Source organism: Hemitrygon akajei, chromosome 2 (assembly GCF_048418815.1).
Source record: "Hemitrygon akajei chromosome 2, sHemAka1.3, whole genome shotgun sequence".
In the NCBI taxonomy this organism is placed as follows: Eukaryota; Metazoa; Chordata; class Chondrichthyes; order Myliobatiformes; family Dasyatidae; genus Hemitrygon; species Hemitrygon akajei.
Genome location: NC_133125.1, coordinates 185152831 through 185171631, shown reverse-complemented (window position 1 = coordinate 185171631; position 18801 = coordinate 185152831). Strand labels below are relative to the sequence as shown.

The 18801-nt window shown below is 41.8% G+C and overlaps 1 protein-coding gene across 1 annotated transcript in view; it reads right to left on the bottom strand.

The window, feature by feature from the left end:
* Positions 1 to 979: 979 nt before the first annotated feature.
* Positions 980 to 18801, bottom strand: part of LOC140738417 (uncharacterized) — a 37063-nt gene continuing 19241 nt past the window's right edge. The window contains exons 2-6 of the mRNA XM_073065687.1: positions 11268 to 11648; positions 7936 to 8064; positions 5168 to 5214; positions 1756 to 1881; positions 980 to 1143 (exon numbers count right to left, since the gene is read on the bottom strand). Of these exons, the coding sequence (XP_072921788.1) occupies positions 1849 to 1881; positions 5168 to 5214; positions 7936 to 8064; positions 11268 to 11648 (590 nt within the window). The 3' untranslated portion in view covers positions 980 to 1143; positions 1756 to 1848. The remainder of the gene's footprint in view (positions 1144 to 1755; positions 1882 to 5167; positions 5215 to 7935; positions 8065 to 11267; positions 11649 to 18801) is intronic.

Sequence of the window (18801 nt, the reverse complement as noted above, 5' to 3'; positions counted from 1 at the left end):
GGATCTCTCATTGCCAATGTCCCTTTGGAATAAAACCTATCATGGTGATGGTAAAGGAACTACCAGTCCTGTCTGCTTTTGTGTAAGAAATTGGATAGGAATTGGTTTACTATTGTCATATGTACTGAGCTGCAGTGAGCAACTCCTCTTGCATACTGTTCATACAGATCAATTCAACACACAGTGAATCGAAGTGGTACAAGGTAAAACAGCAACAGAAATGCAGAATAAATGCAGAATAATGTATCCACTATAACGTAGTCACACAATGAATCACCAGCAACAATGCATCCTCTTTTCACACACGGCATCTGTAAAGGGAATTATTTTAAAACGTGTTGCGTGTTCTTTCCTGGTTCAGCACAAGTTATTTGATAGTGTATTCACAATCAAAGGGACGACACACATGCACAAGAAAACACTTTATTAGAACTAGCGGAAATGCAATACAAAAGGAAAAACAAATCTCTACAGCAGTAGCTGTACAGAAATCAAAATAATACTTATCATCGTGTAAATGAGCTGATCTGTGGAATGCCAACAGACTTTCACACAGACTCTCTCTCTCTCTCGCTCACTCTCTCTCTCGCTCTCACTCCCTCTCTCTCTCTCTCTCGCTCTCTCTCTCTCTCTCACTCCCTCTCTCTCCCCCCCTCCCTCCCTCTCTCTCTCTCTCTCTCTCTCTCTCTCTCTCTCTCTCTCTCTCTCTCTCTCTCTCTCTCTCTCGCTCTCTCTCGCTCTCTCTCTCTCACTCTCTCTCTCGCTCTCTCTCTCGCTCTCACTCCCTCTCTCTTTCTGTCTCTCTCTCTCTCGCTCACTCTCTCTCTCTCTCGCTCTCACTCCCTCTCTCTCCCTCTGTCTGTCTCTCTCTGTCCGTCTCTCGCTCTCTCTCTCTCACGCTCTCTCTCTCTCTCTCTCTCTCTCTCTCTCTCTCTCTCTCTCCTCTCTCTCTCCTCTCTCTCTCTCTCTCTCTCTCTCTCTCTCTCACTCTCTCTCTCTGGTGTCGGAGGTGTGGTTGCACTGAAGGATGTCTTCTTTTCAGATAGCTGGTTTTTGTGTGTTATTTTTGCAGTTGAATTGGTGGCCTCTGCTCAGGGGAAAGTCCTTGCCTCCATCAGCTTAATTCCAGGGCTGTAATTTCTCCTGGGAGAAAACAAAGTATCTATTATTATCAGTCTTACAGATATTAAAATCATTATTATTTGGCCAATTTCTCCCTGTTCAAACACAACAGATGATCTTCCCCTTGTACTGATGCCCAGTATGTGTTACCCGTCTCCGTTTGCTGCAATCTCCCCCTCACAAACCAGAGAATTTGAAGGTGCACCCATACTTTCCCTCCCGCTGTGGGAGCCCTTTCTTCAGTGCCTGCTTCATCCCTTGATTCTGGGGTACACTTGATCACCCTGGTTAACGATAATCCTTTGAGTAAAGGTCCGTTGTTTAGATTGTACAAGGCTTGGGATACATAGTACAGTCAGCCGCCCCTGTACGGTGTGAGTTGGGGGTCACTAAATGAATCAGTTCTTTCAAAGGTCCATTCTTTCTCTCAATCAGCCTTGATGTTTGGGATTAATTGGATCTGTGGTATACGTGATGAATTCCCTCTACTGGCAGCCCAGTCTTTCACGGCTTGCCCTGAGAAGTGAGACCCATTAACTGACATGGGGGTCCCGTAACAACCAATTAATGTCTGCAATCCATTCAGTGTGTGATTTTAGTCAGCATTTGTGCAAGGAATCTCCACGAACAGACCTGAATAGGTTACAACCATGGTAAGCAAATCGTTGCTGCTGTGACAGGAGTCCGATGTAATCAATCTGTTATACCTGCGCTAGACCATCCCCGTTAATGTGAGCAGTCCACTTCTCTCCTTTTAACCTGCTGACAAATATCACACACACTATTACCTTCTTCTCGTTATGTCTACAGGTAGTCTTATACCTCGTTGTTGAGCACATTCACTCGTGGCATGTACTCCCAAATGACCAGCCACAACGCCGAATTCAGAGTCGATGACCCCCCTCCCCCCACCGCCCCGAGCCCTTGTTTGCCCGTTCTGCAATGTACCACTTCATTTCACAATAGAGGCTGCCCCCCCGCCCACCCTGGGTAGTGAAGGTCTCCGAGAGCACCCACGTCAAAATCGGGAGGTCGGGTGTCAGAATGACTTCACTTCCCTCGGGAGGCCTCCGTCTCCACCAACGCCCTGGCCAGTGGTTGTTTTTCAAAGGGTCTGTATCGGCTAGCTGCACCAGGTAGGGTGCGGGGCCAGAACCCTAGGGGAATGTTCACCCCATTCTGTCCTCGTCATTTACTCCATAAATTCTGATGTAGGGACACCTGTAACTCCAGGGCGATCCGGGTAAACGAGAGACAGAGGCAGGGCCTGAAACACAGTTTCCCTAGCAGCCTCGATCGACTGTTGCTCTGGACCCCACTCAAAGTGTTGCTTTCTTCCTGGTTAGATAAGGGTCACAACATGACAGTTGGATGTGTTATGCGCTGCCCCCAAGACCACCCCCCACCCCACCTGTATCCTTGTAGTCTTATGAAAGTGTCCCTTTTCATGTCCTTCAAACCCCTTACATTGGTTTTCCATCCCCTGGTGGTAACAGTACCCACCCCCTTATCCCTTACAGCCTTGATCCCAGACAAACATGTTATTACCACTGTTCTCTGTTGTGACTGTAGACTTGCACTCCCTTAACTTTCCCAAAGCATTGCTGTGGGCTGGTTCTGTTCTACTTTCTCAAAACAAACCCACTCCAAGTGAACACCATTCTGTCTTATAGGCTTCCGTTTTATTTAAGCATGAGACAAGGAGGAATCATATTGAACTTTTTCCTTTCAGTCCCACAGAACAATTCTTTCCAGTCAGTTTGAGGACCATCTACATGCCTGGTGAAACATTCACCTCCTTCATCACCAGTCACTAGCCCAGGTTGAAAATGGCCGGGGAAAAATGTTGTGTTGTGAGAAAACTAACATGATATCAGCAATCAGGGAAGACATGTATGTGAGACATGTACATGTATGACATACTTCTACAAGTATGTGAAGAGCAAGAAGATAAGACGTGAGAGAACAGGTCCAATCAAATGTGACTGTGGAGAAGAGTGTATGGAACCAGAGGAGATAGTAGAGGTACTTAATTAATGAACTTGGAGAGTCATAATATGATTAGGAACAGTAAGAATGGCTTTGTCAAAAGCAAGTCATACATTACGAGCCAGATTGAATTTTTGAGGATGTGATTAAGCATATTGATGAATGTGGAGCAGGAGGTGTAGTGTATATGGATTTCAGCAAGGCACTTGACAAGGTACCCCATGCAAGACTTATTGAGAAAGTAAGGAGGAATGGGATCCAGGGGGACATTGCTTTGTGGATCTAGAACTGGCTTCCCACAGAAGGCAAAGAGTGATTGTAGACATTTTATATTCTGCATGGAGGTCGATGACCAGTGGTGTGCCTCAGGTCATAGGCTGGAACTCATTCTCTTCATGATTTTTATAAGTGACCTGGATGAAGAAGTGGAGGGATGGGTTGGTAAATTTTCTGATGACACAAAGGTTGGAGGTGTTGTGGATACGGTCGAGGGCTGTCAAGAGGTTACAGCAGGACATTGATAGGATGTAAAATTGGGCAGAGAAGTGGCAGATGGAGTTCAATGCAGATAAGTGTGAAGTGGTTCATTTTGATAGGTCAAATATGATGGCAGAATATAGTATTAATGGTAAGACTCTTGGCAGTGTGGAGGATCAGAGGGATCTTGGGGTCAGAGTCCACAGGATTCTCAAAGCAGCTGCACAGCTTGACTCTGTGGTTAAGAAGGCATGTAGTGCATTGGCCTTCATCAACTGTGGGACTGAATTTGAGAGCTGAGAGGTAATGTTACAGCTATATAGGACCCTGGTCAGACCCCACTTGGAGTACTGTGCTCAGTTCTGGTCACCTCAGTACAGGAAGGATGTGGAAACTATAGAAAGGCTGCAGAGGAGATTTACAATTTCTGGTAATTCCCTCCGCCTCCCTTCCCCCATCCCAGTTTCACTCTGCCTCCTCCTCCAGCTGCCTATCACCTCTCTCATGATTCTTCCTTCTTCTACTACACAGTGCTTTTCCCTTACATTCCTTCTTCACCTTTTCCTGCCTATCCATTTCCTGCTTCCCCTCCCCCACCCCTTGATCTTTCCTCTGATTGGTTTTTCACCTGGCACCTACCAGCCTTCTCCTTCCCACCTTCCTCCCAGCTTCTGTATAGAGCCTCTGGCCCCTCCCTCTTTAGTCCTGATGAAGGGTCTCGGCCTGAAACGTGTACTGCTCATTTCTACAGATGCTCTCTGACCTGCTGAGTTCCTCCAGCATGTTGTATGTGTTGCTTTGATCCCAGAATCTGCAGTGTATTTTGTGTTGAGATCTACAAGGATATTGCCTAGATTGGTGAGCATGCCTTATGAGAATAGATTAAGTGAACTTGGCCTTTTCTCCTTAGAGTGATGGAGGATGAGAGGTGACCTGATAGAGGTGTATAAGATGATGAGAGGCATTGACCATGTGGATAGTCAGAGTCTTTTCCCCAGGGCTGAAATGGCTAATACGAGAGGGCACAGTTTTAAGTTGCTTGGAAGTAGGTACAGAGGAGATGTCAGGGGTAAGTCTTTTACACAGAGAGTGGTGAGTGCTTGGAATGGGCTACCGGTAACAGTGGTGGAAATTTCTAAAGTAAGTACATGTTTGGCACAACTTTGTGGGCTGAAGGGCCTGTATTGTGCTGTAGGCTTTCTATGTTGCTATGTTTCTACATTTTGCAGCAGGAGTCTCAAGAGGTTTCAGCTAACTTAGTAAGTGTTACATCAAGGGGACCCGCAACAAGCCATGTGCAAATTCAGAGAAACTGATTGAGAAAGTAAACACATAATTGAATGAATGATTCCAGAAGGAAAAGTTCAGCCTTGGCAAATATTGATGCTTGTGCCAGGTCAAGAAGGTGTTGTACTACTTGTGAAAAGTGAACTAATACCAGGAGCAGGATTGACATCCTAACAGAGAAGTTAACTGCTGCACTAAGTGGGATTCTAATACCATGGGGTAAAGCTTGGGTAGAAACCACATCAAGTTAATATGATCTAGGAAAGTAAAGCTAAGGATAAATTGCACTTACCTGACAGTTACGTCCCTCTTTGCTTTGCTCCTGAGATCCTTTACAAACTGGGGGTGGGGGGGTGGGGGGGAACAAAGAAAACATTGTTAATCTTCCTGCAATAATAAACAAATCTGTCATGACATACACACATTTCTGAATGATGCTACATAAAAAGAAATCTGGAACAGTGAAGATTTACTGCTACTACACTTCAGTGTCCTGTGAGCTGACTTTGACTGTGTTGGTTAATAAGGGCTGGGTTCAGTGGGCCCCATGGATGAGAGCTGGTTATCCTCCCGTTCAGTGAGTCATCCCCTGGTTGGCAAGTCCTGGGAGGAATATATGTGCAAGCAGGAGGGACAATGGCCAGTAATCCCTCCATGGTGAGTGAGTCCAACAGTCCGAGATCCATGCAAGTCCACAATTTGAGGCCTGGAGTTCAAGGTCCCATGCTCAGCCAGTCCTGGTGTTGAAACCAAAATCAGCAAGGCTGGAGGTCAAGACCTGATGGTTGAAGCTCCTGCGCCAATGCGTCCATAAGTCAAAGGCCCGATATCTTATAGTCTGTGTGTCTGCGACAGCAGACCAGGTCAGGGGGTGGGAAACCCAGACGCAGCCTGTCTGGTGTGTGTGAGTGGGTGGGAAAGGGGAAATGGGCTTGTTTTGTTGTTGTAGTTTTGTTTTGATGTTGTTGTTGTTGCTTGTGCTGTTCTGCTGGACATCATGGACCTGCTGTGTTGGCTCTGGAATGTGTGGCGATGCTTGGGGCTGTCCCAGCGCATCCTGAGGTTGTGTTGGTTGTGAACGCAGCCAACACATTTCACTGTGTGTATTGGTGTACATGTGAGAAATAAACACATCTGAATCTGAATATTACCGGTCAATTGCTTCGAGCCTTTCTCCACGTGATGACAGAATTACAGCCTTGTGAGGAGAGGTTGTTTCCTTTGTTCCATCACAAGCAAACAACAAATATTTATTCTTCAATAAACATCCTATTTACTGAAACAACTAGAAACATAGATTTAACCAGAAGTGTACCAACTTCTCCCTGAATTGGTACTGAATATATGAATTCTGCATAGTTATGAATGGAAAATAAAACAGACACAATTGTATTCTCATCATAATATTCAGGTTAAGAGAGAGAGAGATGAAGTGAGACTGCAGATGATACAATGTGAAGATACTAGAGGAACTTAGCAGGCCAGGGAACATCTGCAGCAGGAAATAGACAGTCCAGATTATGGGTCAGAGCCCTAATTTAGATAAAGTACTTGGAATAATGTGACCTGTTAAAGATTGGCTCCTGTGAGACATAAAAGCAGAAGTTCAGAGATGTAGAAACCAACACTGAAGGAAAATGAAAAAAAAATGAAAGGAATTAACAAAGGTTGGGCAAATGTGATGAGCACAGAACAGTATAACACAGTACACACCCTTTGACCCAGAATGTTGTGCTGACCTTTTAACCTACTCCAAGACTAATCTAACTCTTCCCTCCTGCATAGTCCTACATTGTTCTATCATCCATGTGCTTGTCTAACAGTTTTTTTTAAACACCCCTAATGTACCTGCCTCTATCACCACCCCTACCAGAGTGTTCCACACACTCACCACTCTCTGTGTAAAAAACTCACCTCTGGCATTTCCCCTATAATTTATTCCAATCACTTTAAAGTTATACTCCTGCTTATTAACCATTTCTGCCATAGACAAATGTCTCTGACTATCCACTTGATCTATGCCTCTTACCATCTTATACATCTCCATCAAGTCACCACTTATCCTCCTCTCCAGAGAGAAAACTTGAGCTTGTTCAATCTATCCTCATAAGACATGCATTCAAATCCAGACGGCAGTCTGGTAAATCTCCTCTGCGTTCTACTTAAAGCTTCCACATCCTTCCTATAATAAGGTGACCAGAACTGAACACAATAACTCAAGTGTGGTCTAACCAGAATTTTGTAGAGCTGCAAAATTATTTCATACTCTTGAACTCAATCCCCAGCTAATGAAGGTCCACACACCAAACACCTTCTTAACAACCTTATCAATGTGCTCAGCAACTTTCAAGTATCAATGGACGTGGACCTCAAGATCCTTCTATCACTCCACATTGCTGAGAATTTTGACTTCAGACTTGACTTTCCAAAGTGTATCACTTCACACGTGGTTAAATACTGTGGCAGTTAACAGAAATGGCTGCTTCTATTTCTTTTAAGCATTGTATTGTGCGTAAGTGGCAGGTGTGGGGTGAGTGAGATGAGAATGTTGCCCAATGCCAGGGGAAATATCTTTAAAATTCAAACTTGAGTATTTTAATATGAAGCCAGAAAACACACCCTCACATGTTAGAGAGGGAAATACTGAACTCTCCCCACATGCTACAATTGAAAAGTCACCAACACAAAGGCATTTAGATGAAGTTCAAATATAGATTAGTCATAATTTAATTGGAAGGGGATAGTGGAACTCCCACCTCCCCAATCCCTTTGCTGGAGCCCAGACCCACACAATGTTCTCACTCTGTACTTATACAGTGATGCCCAGCTTCAGGGTGAATGACATTGGGTGATGAATAATGGAGACTGTTGATTAAACATGGCCATTATTATAAAAATGTACAGTGATCAAGAAAGTTTAAATATTATTTTCAAAGAAGTAGTAACATTTGTGATGCAAAAAATATTAAGATGAACACCCAGGTCTAATTATACTCATGAAAATCAATCCAAAGACAGACACATCATGTTTTGGGTTACCTGAGACTACATCCTGCTTACCTCTTCGCATTTTCACAATGAGGCACAAGATGATGACAGTAGCAGTGAACACAACAATTCGAATAATAACTTCTTCCTTTATCACTGGAGTCCTGTCTGTAGCTGGTGTTTTTGTTGAGCACCTGTTCACTACATCGTACAACAAACAACAAATAACACAGAGTGGATCAAGCATAAGCACGCTTATTTTACTTGCTGCAAGGGAAAACAATTACCACACAGAAGTTGGTCACAGCTTCAAAACAACAGACAGCAAGGTCACTCTTTTATGCACAAGTGTTTTCTGCCCACACTAGTTTAAGGCAGAGTGCTCTAATCTGCAGACTCTAAAGTGCTCTAGTCATTTTAGCTTTGCTATCAGCCAGTGGAGCTCAAGGAAAATCACATTTATTTATTCAGAGTAAGTGACTGTCATGGGAAACACGGCCATTTATTGTCTATTCCACCCTGAACCAAGGCGACAACTGAGAATAAACCAGTTAGTGAAGCAGAGTTACACTGAGGTCCCACTGAGTGAGAAAGGTGGGATAGTTCCCTGAAAAGCATCAGATTTTCCTTCTGACAATCCACTCATTTCACAATCACCATTACTAGAATTAATTGCAGATGTTTGATTTTTAATTTCCAGCTTTCATATGGAATCCAGGCTGATATGTAACGTGCTGGCCCAAAACTTTGTTCGCCCTGTCATTTAATCATTACACTGCCACTGATTTTGTGAAGTGTGAAATCACCTTGGAACTCATGCATTCCTTGTACAGTAATGGAGATCGGGTGGTTTTCTACACAACACAACGAGAACACAGCAATGGACGGAGCTTTGGACAGGGAAGAACGCTTAGAAAGAAAATGCAATATGAATATACGGTCTCCATTTACCTTTTGCTGTTCACTAGCAATATATTGACAATGCTCAGAAATTCATTAAAATTATCTTAAAATGACAGACACAAAGCTGAGGTTTACAAATGAAATCTACAGCACAATAATAAGGAAATTGTTGTTGAAACTTTATCCACATCCACGCTTGCTGGGTCCAACTGGATTTTTGTATCTGGTTCTGGACTCCTCACTCTAGGATAGATCTCCTGGCTTTGGACAGGATGGTGAGGGATTTACTGGAATGGTGCCAGGAATTGAAGACAGCAGAAATGTGGAATATGTTTGTATCCTCGGCAGAGCAGGAAGCTGGGAGAGTGAAGTGTGTTCATATTGTCTCAGGTGGAGAGATTGCTCCTAATCCTCGGGGACAATGTGGGGTGTAAGTCAATAGAACAGTTGGGAAGTAAAACTCACAGCCCATTCTCATATTCTGGGATTCACTGGATGAAAATCCGGTGGAAAACAGTTTCAGGAATCACTTCCAATGTGGTTTAATATACACTCAGCATTTACAGAACTCTGAAGTAATAACAAGGCTGTGAGACTAATTTAATATCAATAATAAGCAGCCCTTACTGTAGTGAAACATAGAAACATAGAAAACCTACGGCACAATACAGGCCCTTTGGCCCACAAAGCTATGCTGAACAGGTCCTTACCTTAGAAATCACCTAGGGTTACCCATAGTCGTTTCCACCTGCACCACTATGATGGCCCAATGGCCTCTTGTACATAATCGAGCTGTGATTCTAAAGCACTAGAACTGGGATATTGACCAGGTGGAATGGTCCGGGCAGTCATTGTTCTGAGAAGAGTTATTGTTGAGTCCAAGGTTCACCCTGAACGTTTACCACCTTGTTCAATTCTTATAGGGAGCAATGTATCTCATAAAATATTTATTTTAAATTAACTGTTGAGTTCACTGTCTCTTCTCTTCCAGCAATGTGGAATTGAAGACATTCCCCTTCACTTTCCGATGGGCTTTACTGTGTCCACCCTCAGTGATTCGTCTTTCCTTTCTTGTCTTTGACCAAAACCATGTGTCTTCACCCAGTAACATGTCTTTCCTTTTCAAATGCATTGAGCTTCAACTGATCCCACATGAATTCCAACTGAATATCCACCCTTTTCTTTTCAGAACCACCCTGGATCACCGGGCGACCTATGGACTCACTTTCAAGGACTCTACAACTCATTGTCTCCATTTGTTTGTTTCTATATTTATCTATTTATTTATATATTTATATATTTTTGTTATTTGCACAGTTTTCTGTCTTTTACAATTGGTCGGTTGTCAGTGTTTGTGTGCAGTTTATCATTCATTCTATTGTATTTCTTTGTTCTGATACGTGTATGGAAGTGAATCTCCGGGTAATATCTGGTAACCTACACGTCCTTTGATAATAAATTTACTTTGAACTTTCTCCTCGCAGTATTCCTCGCTGAGATCCATGCTAACTCCGCTCAGGCATGAATAACCCTCAACTCTCTCTACAACAACCTGTCTCAGCGCTGTCGTGATCCACAATTCCACTTTATCCTCTGTAATATTCAGTGCTGACACAGACAACATGTCCCCTCCTTTCTAAAGCGAACGACTGTAAACCTCAACAAAGCCGCTCCTGGGTTTCCTTTGCCTCTTCACTTTCCACACTGACAAGTCCCAACTCCCCCCAAACCCCCTCCCTCCACTGCATTCTCACCATCTATAGTCTGGATTTGAGACTGATCGTCCCCTCTCCTTTCCCGAGCGATCGATCCTCAGCTTCTGACCTCACCCACATCTTTTTCCATCATTTTAATTTAATAATTCCAGCCCAATAAGCCGCTGAACTCCTCGTCTGCAGCCAGTGCCTCCGTGTCCATTTCTTTCTCAGAGAGCAGACTGTTGGAACTCTAGAACGGCCTTTGTCCCATCCAACCCACCCTCGCCTCCTCTGGGCTTAATATTGACTTCTGGCGAAGGGTCTTTGACCAGAAACGTCGTCTGTTTCTCTTTCCACTGATGCTGCCTAACCTGCCAAGCGTTTCCAACATTTTGTTTTTAAAACTCAATCTTACCCGGAGTTTTAAAAACCTGAGGGTGGCGGGGTGGAGATACGTCTCTACCAGAGGGGGTGTAAGGCGCTCCTTACCCCCGCTGGCCTGCAGGTCACCCTTGGGCAAAGTGTAGCACCTGCTTCACCCCGGATCAGGGACATGTGGAGCCACAGGAGCAGGTGGTGGGTGGTCGTACGAGCAGACGGTGCATATCACAAGCCCTGGTTACGCGACCACTGACGCCAGGCAGACAATCTCTGAAGAGTACTGATAATGGCTGGGGTCACCCTCTTGTAAAGACACTGCCCAGAAGATGGCAATGGCAAACCACTTCTGTTGAAAATATTGCCATGAACAAACATGGTCAAGGCCGCGAGAGAGCACGGCACATAACGAACGAACGATCTTACCCTGGGAAGTTGTTCCATCCGATCGAACTGTTAACACCAAGCTTCCCTTCTCCGTCCCCGTAGAGTCGCTGATGGATAATTCATAAATCCCACTGTCGTTGATCTGCAGGTCTCTCAGTAACAGTGAAGCGTTCTCCGGGAAAAGCAGCGCCCGGTGTTTATACGGTTCGGAGACAGTGATGAGCGATCTACCGTCATTGAGGTGACATTCTTGCCCCGAGAAGCAGGTATATTCCACACATACACTAGCGTTCCCGCCTCTGGTCCATGTGATCCGCAGATACCCGTGTGGGTCCGGGACTGTGTAAGAGACGGGCAGGAGCACGGACTGGCCGGCGGTTCCATTCACTCTGTCCTGATGCACCCTCACTGTTAGAGCGGCTGAAGGTGGAGATGGGAATTGTTATAATATAAAGTGGCGACATTTAAACAATAAACGCAATCATTGTTTGGGCTGCAGAGTGTAACTAACTTGAGTGTAACTAATTCTGTCCATTTTTCACACATCTCACCACCGCCCTGTAATGATCTTGGACCCGCTGTGCTTAATGTGGGATCTTTCTGTTCTCCGGCTCATTGAGTCTGAGCCATTCCCCAACAACAGTCCCAGTCCGGGACATCCAGCGTTACGATCCACCCGTCCCCGGGGAAGGACCAGCGGCGCGATAATTCTGTACCTTCCCGTCACCGTTATACACTGACTGATGGACAACGCCGGGACTGGGAGGTTGTGGGACAGGTACTGGTCCATCCCGGGGAGAACCGGCTCCATTCCTGTCCCAGGATTACGCGGACAATTCTGAATCAGCCAACAGCGATTCCAATTCGAATCTGACAGAACAGAAGGCCGATTGTCCCATGGAGCCTATTTGGAAAACTTTCCTGTGATGTTATTTAAAATTTTTTTTTTATTGAATTTTCAAATACGTTACAGAAAGAAAAAAAAATTATCAACTCTTCCCCCTCCCCCCGCTTAATCCCTCCCCCCTAACATATCCCTATAGAAAAAAAGAAGAAAAAAAAGAAAGAAAGAATGCCTGGATATCGGAAGATCCCCACATGCTCCATGGAGTTCTTAATAGCTTTAATATTTATATTTCTTTCCCCAGATAACCAATAATTTTATCTTCGGAGCACCTATATATTTAATCCTACTTTTTGTAAATAAGGGCGCCAAATTTTCAGAAATATTTCATATTTATCTCTTAAATTATAAGTAATTTTTTCAAGTGGAATGCAGCTAAAAATTTCATTCTTCCAACGATCTATACTTAAGTATGAATCCGATTTCCAAGTAACTGCAATAGCCTTTTTGGCTACTGCCAATGCAATTTTTATGAATTCTTTCTGTTATTTATTCAGTTTGGATTTCGATTTTATCCCTTCAATATCGCCTAGTAAAAATAATATTGGATTGTGTGGAAGTTGTATTCCAATAATTTGTTCCAGTAAAACTCTTAAATTTGTCCAAAAAGGTTGAATTTTAGAACAAGACCAAGTAGAGTGTAAAAAAGTACCAATTTCTTGATTACATCGAAAACATTGATCAGATAAATTTGAGTTTAATCTATTTATTTTTGTGGTGTAATATATATTTGATGTAAAAAGTTATATTGTACTAATCTTAGTCGAACATTTATTGTATTTGTCATACTGTCAAGACAATCTTGACCAACTTGTTTTATCAATTTTAATATTCAAATCAGTTTCCCATTTTTGTCTTGACTTATAAATTCCTTGTTTAATTACCTGTTTTTGAATCAAATTATACATACCAGAATTTTTTTTTTTTATTTTTCCTTTATGAATTAAAGTTTCTATTTCATTAGGTTTCGGCAATAACATTGTTTGACCCAGTTTATCTCTTAAATAAGCCCTTAATTGGAAATAACAGAAAAGAGTGTTCTTTGATATTTTATATTTATTCTTTAATTGGTCAAATGACATTAATATACCTCCTTCAAAACAGTCTCCTATATATCTAATCCCTTTGTGAAACCAGTTATATAAAAGTTGATTATCCTTTGTAAAAGGGATAAGTTTATTTTGAATTAAAGGTCTCTTTGCTAATAAAGATTTCTTTATCTCATCATCAACATTTATCTTATTCCATAAATCAATCAAATGTTTTAGTATAGGAGATTCTTTCTTTTCCCGTATCCATTTAGATTCCCATTTATATATAAAATCTTCTGGTATATTTTCTCCTATTTTATCTAATACTATTCTAATCCATGCTGGTTTATCTTCATCAAAAAAAGATGCAATAAATCTAAGTTGATTTGCTTTGCAATAATTCTTAAAATTTGGTAATTGTAACTCTCCTAGGTCAAATTTCCATGTCAATTTTTCCAACGATATTCTTGACATCTTACCTTTCCAAAGGAATTTCCTCACACATTTATTTAACTCTTGAAAAAACTTCTGCGGTAATTGTATTGGTAATGTTTGGAATAAATATTGTAATCTAGGGAATATATTCATTTTTACAGCATTGACTCTACCTATTAATGTTACTGGTAACATCATCCATTTATCAAGATCCTCTTGAATTTTTTTCAATAATGGCAAATAATTGAATTTATATAAATTCTTTATATCATTATCAACTCTTATACCTAAATACCTTATACCATTTATCGGCCATCTAAATTGAGTTATTAATTGACATTGACTATAATCTCCTTTAATAAGGGGTAGAATTTCACTTTTATCCCAATTTATTTTGTACCCTGATATTTTCCCATATTCTTCCAATCTAGAAGATAATTTACACAACAAATGTAATGGGTTAGTTTGATAAATCAGAACATCATCAGCAAGTAAGTTAATCTTATATTCCTCCTGATTAACTCTGAAACCCATAATATCCGAGTCAGTTCTAATTAATTCAGCTAATGGTGCTATCGCCAACACAAAGAAAGCAGGTGATAATGGACAACCTTGTCTAGTTGACCTTGTTAATTGAAATGATGTTGAAATTTGGCCATTTGTCACCACTTTAGCTTTGGGGTTAGTATTCAAGGTGTTAATCCATTTTATAAAAGATACTCCTAATATTTTTCCAATACCTTAAATAAAAAATCCCATTCCAATCTATCAAATGCTTTTTCTGCATCCAAAGCAACTGCTACATTCATTTCTTCCCTCTTTTGTGCCAAATGAATTATGCTAAGTAACCGGGTTACATTATCTGCCGATTGTCTATTTTTAATAAATCCTGTTTGGTCCATTTGTATTAATTTTGGTAAGTATTTAGATAATCCTAATAGATAAAATCATTGCTATTATTTTATAATCCATGTTCAACAAAGAAATAGGTCTATATTATATTAGTTTTAAAAGACCTCTGTCTTTTTTTTGGCAATACTATTAAAATAGCTGTCGAAAAAGATTCTGGAAGGTTATGTGTTCTTTCTGCTTTGTGTATTAGCTCCATAAAAGGAGGAATTAATAAATCTTTAAACTTTTTGTAAAATTTAGGCAGAAAACCATCTTCTCCTGGAGATTTATTACTCTGAAGTGATCCTAGAGCTTCTTCGACCTCTTTTAATGTAAAAGGCACATCTAATCCCTTCTGTTCTTCTGAATTCAATTTTGGGAGAGTTATTTGTGATAAAAACCTTTCTATCTCAACAATATCATTTTGAGATTCTGATTGATACAATTCAGAATAAAACATTTTTAATGTTTCATTGATTTCTAATAGTTGGTAAGTAATTTTATTTACACTTGTTCTAATTGCATTTATCATTTTGGAAGCCTGGTCTGTTTTTAACTGCCAAACAAGAATCTTGTGTGATCTTTCACCTAGTTCATAATATCTCTGTTTAGTTCTCATAATTACTTTTTCTGTTCGGTATGTCTGAAGTGTATTATATTGTAGTTTCTTATTAACAAGTTGTCTTTGTTATTCTTCTGTCATATAGCTTTGAGATTTTTTTCTAATTTAGTAATCTCTTTTTCCAATTGATCTATTTCTACCATATATTCCTTCTTAATTTTAGAAGTATAACTTATTATCTGGCCTCTCAAATATGCCTTCATTGCTTTCCATAATATAAATTTATCATCAACTGAATGTGAGTTTGTATCCAAAAAAACCTGAATTTGTTATTTCATAAAATCACAAAAATCTTGATGTATTAATAATATTGAATTAAATCTCCATCTGTAAATCGATTCCTCCTTATCCATCATTGTCATTGTCATTGTCAAGGGGGAATGGTCTGACAATATTCTTGCTTTATATTCCATATTTTTCACTCTGTCTTGAATATTCGCTGATAGTAAGAAAAAATCTATCCTTGAATAAGTTTTATGTCTATTTAAATAAAATGAATAATCTCTTTCTCTTGGGTTAATTCTTTTCCATATATCAATCAAATTTAAATCTTTCATCAATGATAAAGTTAATTTTGCTGCTTTTGGTTTTGTAACAACCTTTGTTGACCTATCTAAAACTGGGTCTAGACAAAAGTTAAAGTCTCCACCTATTAATATTTTATCATGTGCGTCAGCCAAATTCAAAATATCCTCCTGTATAAATTTTACATCGCTTTCATTTGGTGCATAAATATTCATAAGAGTCCATAGTTCTGAAAAGATTTGACAATGTATAATTACATATCTTCCGCAGAATCAATTAATACATTTTGTATTTTAATTGGTAAAGTTTTGTTGACCAAAATTGCAACTCTCCTTGCTTTTGAATTAAATGAAGCTGCTATAACATTTCCGACCCAATCTCTCTTTAATTTCTGATGTTCCATCTCTGTTAAATGTGTTTCTTGTATAAAAGCTGTATCTATTTTCAATTTCTTAATGTATGTTAAAATTATTTTTCTTTTCACTGGTCCATTAAGCCAATTAACATTAAAACTTTAAAAATTCAGTAAATCAGTCATTATTTTTAACGGGGTTATTTCAGTCTATAATAATACATAATATTTCAACTCTCATAGTACCCTGGGGAATTATTTTAAAATTCTCCATGTTGCTATGTGTCTCCCCCCCCCACCCCCCCCCCCATCATCCAGGCAAAGAAAGAAAGATAAAAGAAAAATAGATTATAAAGGAAAAAAAAACACCCCGCTAATGTGAATGAAAAAAAACACATTACCCCCCTCCGTTGTGCCGGTCACGGCAAACGCGATGATTACACACGTGAATCCCGTAGCTATCGATACTGTACCTTCCCGTCACCGTTAAACACTGACTGGTGGTCAGCGCCGGGGTCGGGAGGTTGTGGAACAGGTGCGGGTCCATCCCGGGGAGAACCGGCTGCATTTCTGCCCCGGGATTACCCGGACAGTTCTGAGTCAGCCAACAGCGATTCCGATTGGAATCAGACAGCGCAGGAGGCCGATCGGCTCATGGAGCCTATTTGGAAAACTTTCCTGTCGTTTTGTTATTGACACAAACCCAATCTCTAAACAGAACCCAAGTGCTGAACACGCGGGAGTTATAGATTTGGTTCATTGAACGGTCGGATGATCCCAGATAAATCCTCAGACACGCCTACATCCCAAATAAACTCTGCAAAGTAGAATCGCGATGGTTAACCGTGGGGATTCTCACCGGTAACAGCAGAGAGGTAAGCGAAAATAGCGAGACCGCACACTCCAGGAGCCTCTGTAAACCGCATGGTGCTGCGGGCTGTGTTAAACTGTTGAGGGACGTTGAGTTCACTGGGCGAATGTTCGGCCACTGTCAGTGAGTTTCACAACTCCGCAGTGATACTCATCCAGTCTCGGGTCCCGGGAGCGGGTGGGGTTCCGGCCTCAACGACCCAACATTAACCCTTTGATGGTTACTGTTTTAACCAGTGGGGAGTATCGGGACCAAACCCGCAGCAGGGCGATTTCCACTTTCCGCAATCAGCAGACCCGCACCGCAGTCTCGGTGGAATAGTGGAAATTCCCCGCGCCTGTGAGCTCCCACACCTCGGAGCGGACATTGTCAACGGGGATCCGTCAACACTAACTTCCTTAGGACGGCCGACACAATGGTTCCCGATTGAAGACCGGCGGTGGGTCGACTTCACAGACCCACGACTAAAGAAATTCCGCCCCATCTGTTCTCAAAGGAGGTCCTTGTATTCTGAGGCTGTGTAAATTCCCCCACTACAGGAAACATTCTCTCCACATCCCACACTATCTACGCCTTTCAACATTACGCAATTTAATCTGTCCTCGTTCTTCCAAACTCCAGTGAGGACAGGCCCAGAGCCATCAAAATAAAACGTCTGCCCGGAACGTCAGCTCCTTATTCCTCTCCATAAATGCTGCCTGGCCTGCCGAGTTCCTCCAGCATTTTGTCTGCGTTACTCTGGATTTCCAGCATCTGCACAATCTCTTGTGTTTACCCTTGGCCCCGTCTACTATGATCCGGCATCGTTGGAAAAGGCTGAGACTCTGCAGTGTCCCTTGTTCCCGTCATTCACTGAATAGGTGCCGAGAGAACAGCTGACGGGGTCAGTGTGGGACAGACGTGCTCAGGTTTGTTGAAACTAAAACCATTTGTTACAACTCAGGCAATAGCTTTCCCCAAGAGTAAAATGGACGGGGCTTCGCAGCTCCGCCTGTCGCAGGAAAGCAGCTTCCATTAACCAGCAACGCACACAAGATGCTGCAGGAACTCAACAGGCCAGGCAGCATCCATAGAGATGATTAAACTGTCCACGTTTCGGGCCAAGATTGTTCTTCAGGACTGAGACGGAAGGGAAGTAAAAGGTGGGAGGAGGGGAAGGAGTCTGGCTGGAAGGTGATAGGTGAAGCCAGGTGGGTAGGAAAGGTCGGATAAGAAGGAATCTGATAGCAGAGGAGAGTGGGCCAAAGGCGAAAGGGAAGGAGGAGGGTGATGAGGTTAAAGGTCAGATAGGGGAATGTAGGAATGGGGGGGGGGGGATTAGTTTACCGGAAGAAGAAATCATGCCATCAGGTTGGAGAGAAAGGCCACGTGCACTTCTCGCTGTGGCCATCAGGAGGGAGGTAAAGCAGCCTCAGGTCCCATATTAACAGGATGAGGAACAGTTATTACCACTTATCCATCAAACTCCTGAAGCAATGGGGATAATTTCACTCACCCCACTCGCCCAACACTATTCCCACAACCTACAGACTCACTTCCAAGGACTTTTAAACTAATGTTCCAGATACTTATTGTTTATTGATTTATTATTATTCTTTAGCTTTTGCTATTTTTTGTATTTGCACAATTAGTTGTCTTTTGCACACTGGTTGTTTGTCCGTCTTTGCTGTGCGTGATTTTTCATTGATTCTGTTGTGTTTTGTTCTATTCACTGTCAGTGTTTGCAATGAAATGCATCTCAGGATTGTTTGTGGTGACATATATGTACTTCGATAACTCATTTACTTTGAACTTTGAACACGATGTTCTCCTGAGGGGTTGTCTCCAAGAAATTAGGGTCAATTCCCATCATGGAGAATGCCTGTCTGTGACTCTGTTTAAAGTGGGGAGGCCGATCCACGGGCAGCTACCACACGATCCTTCACAGATCAGAGTCAGGGTC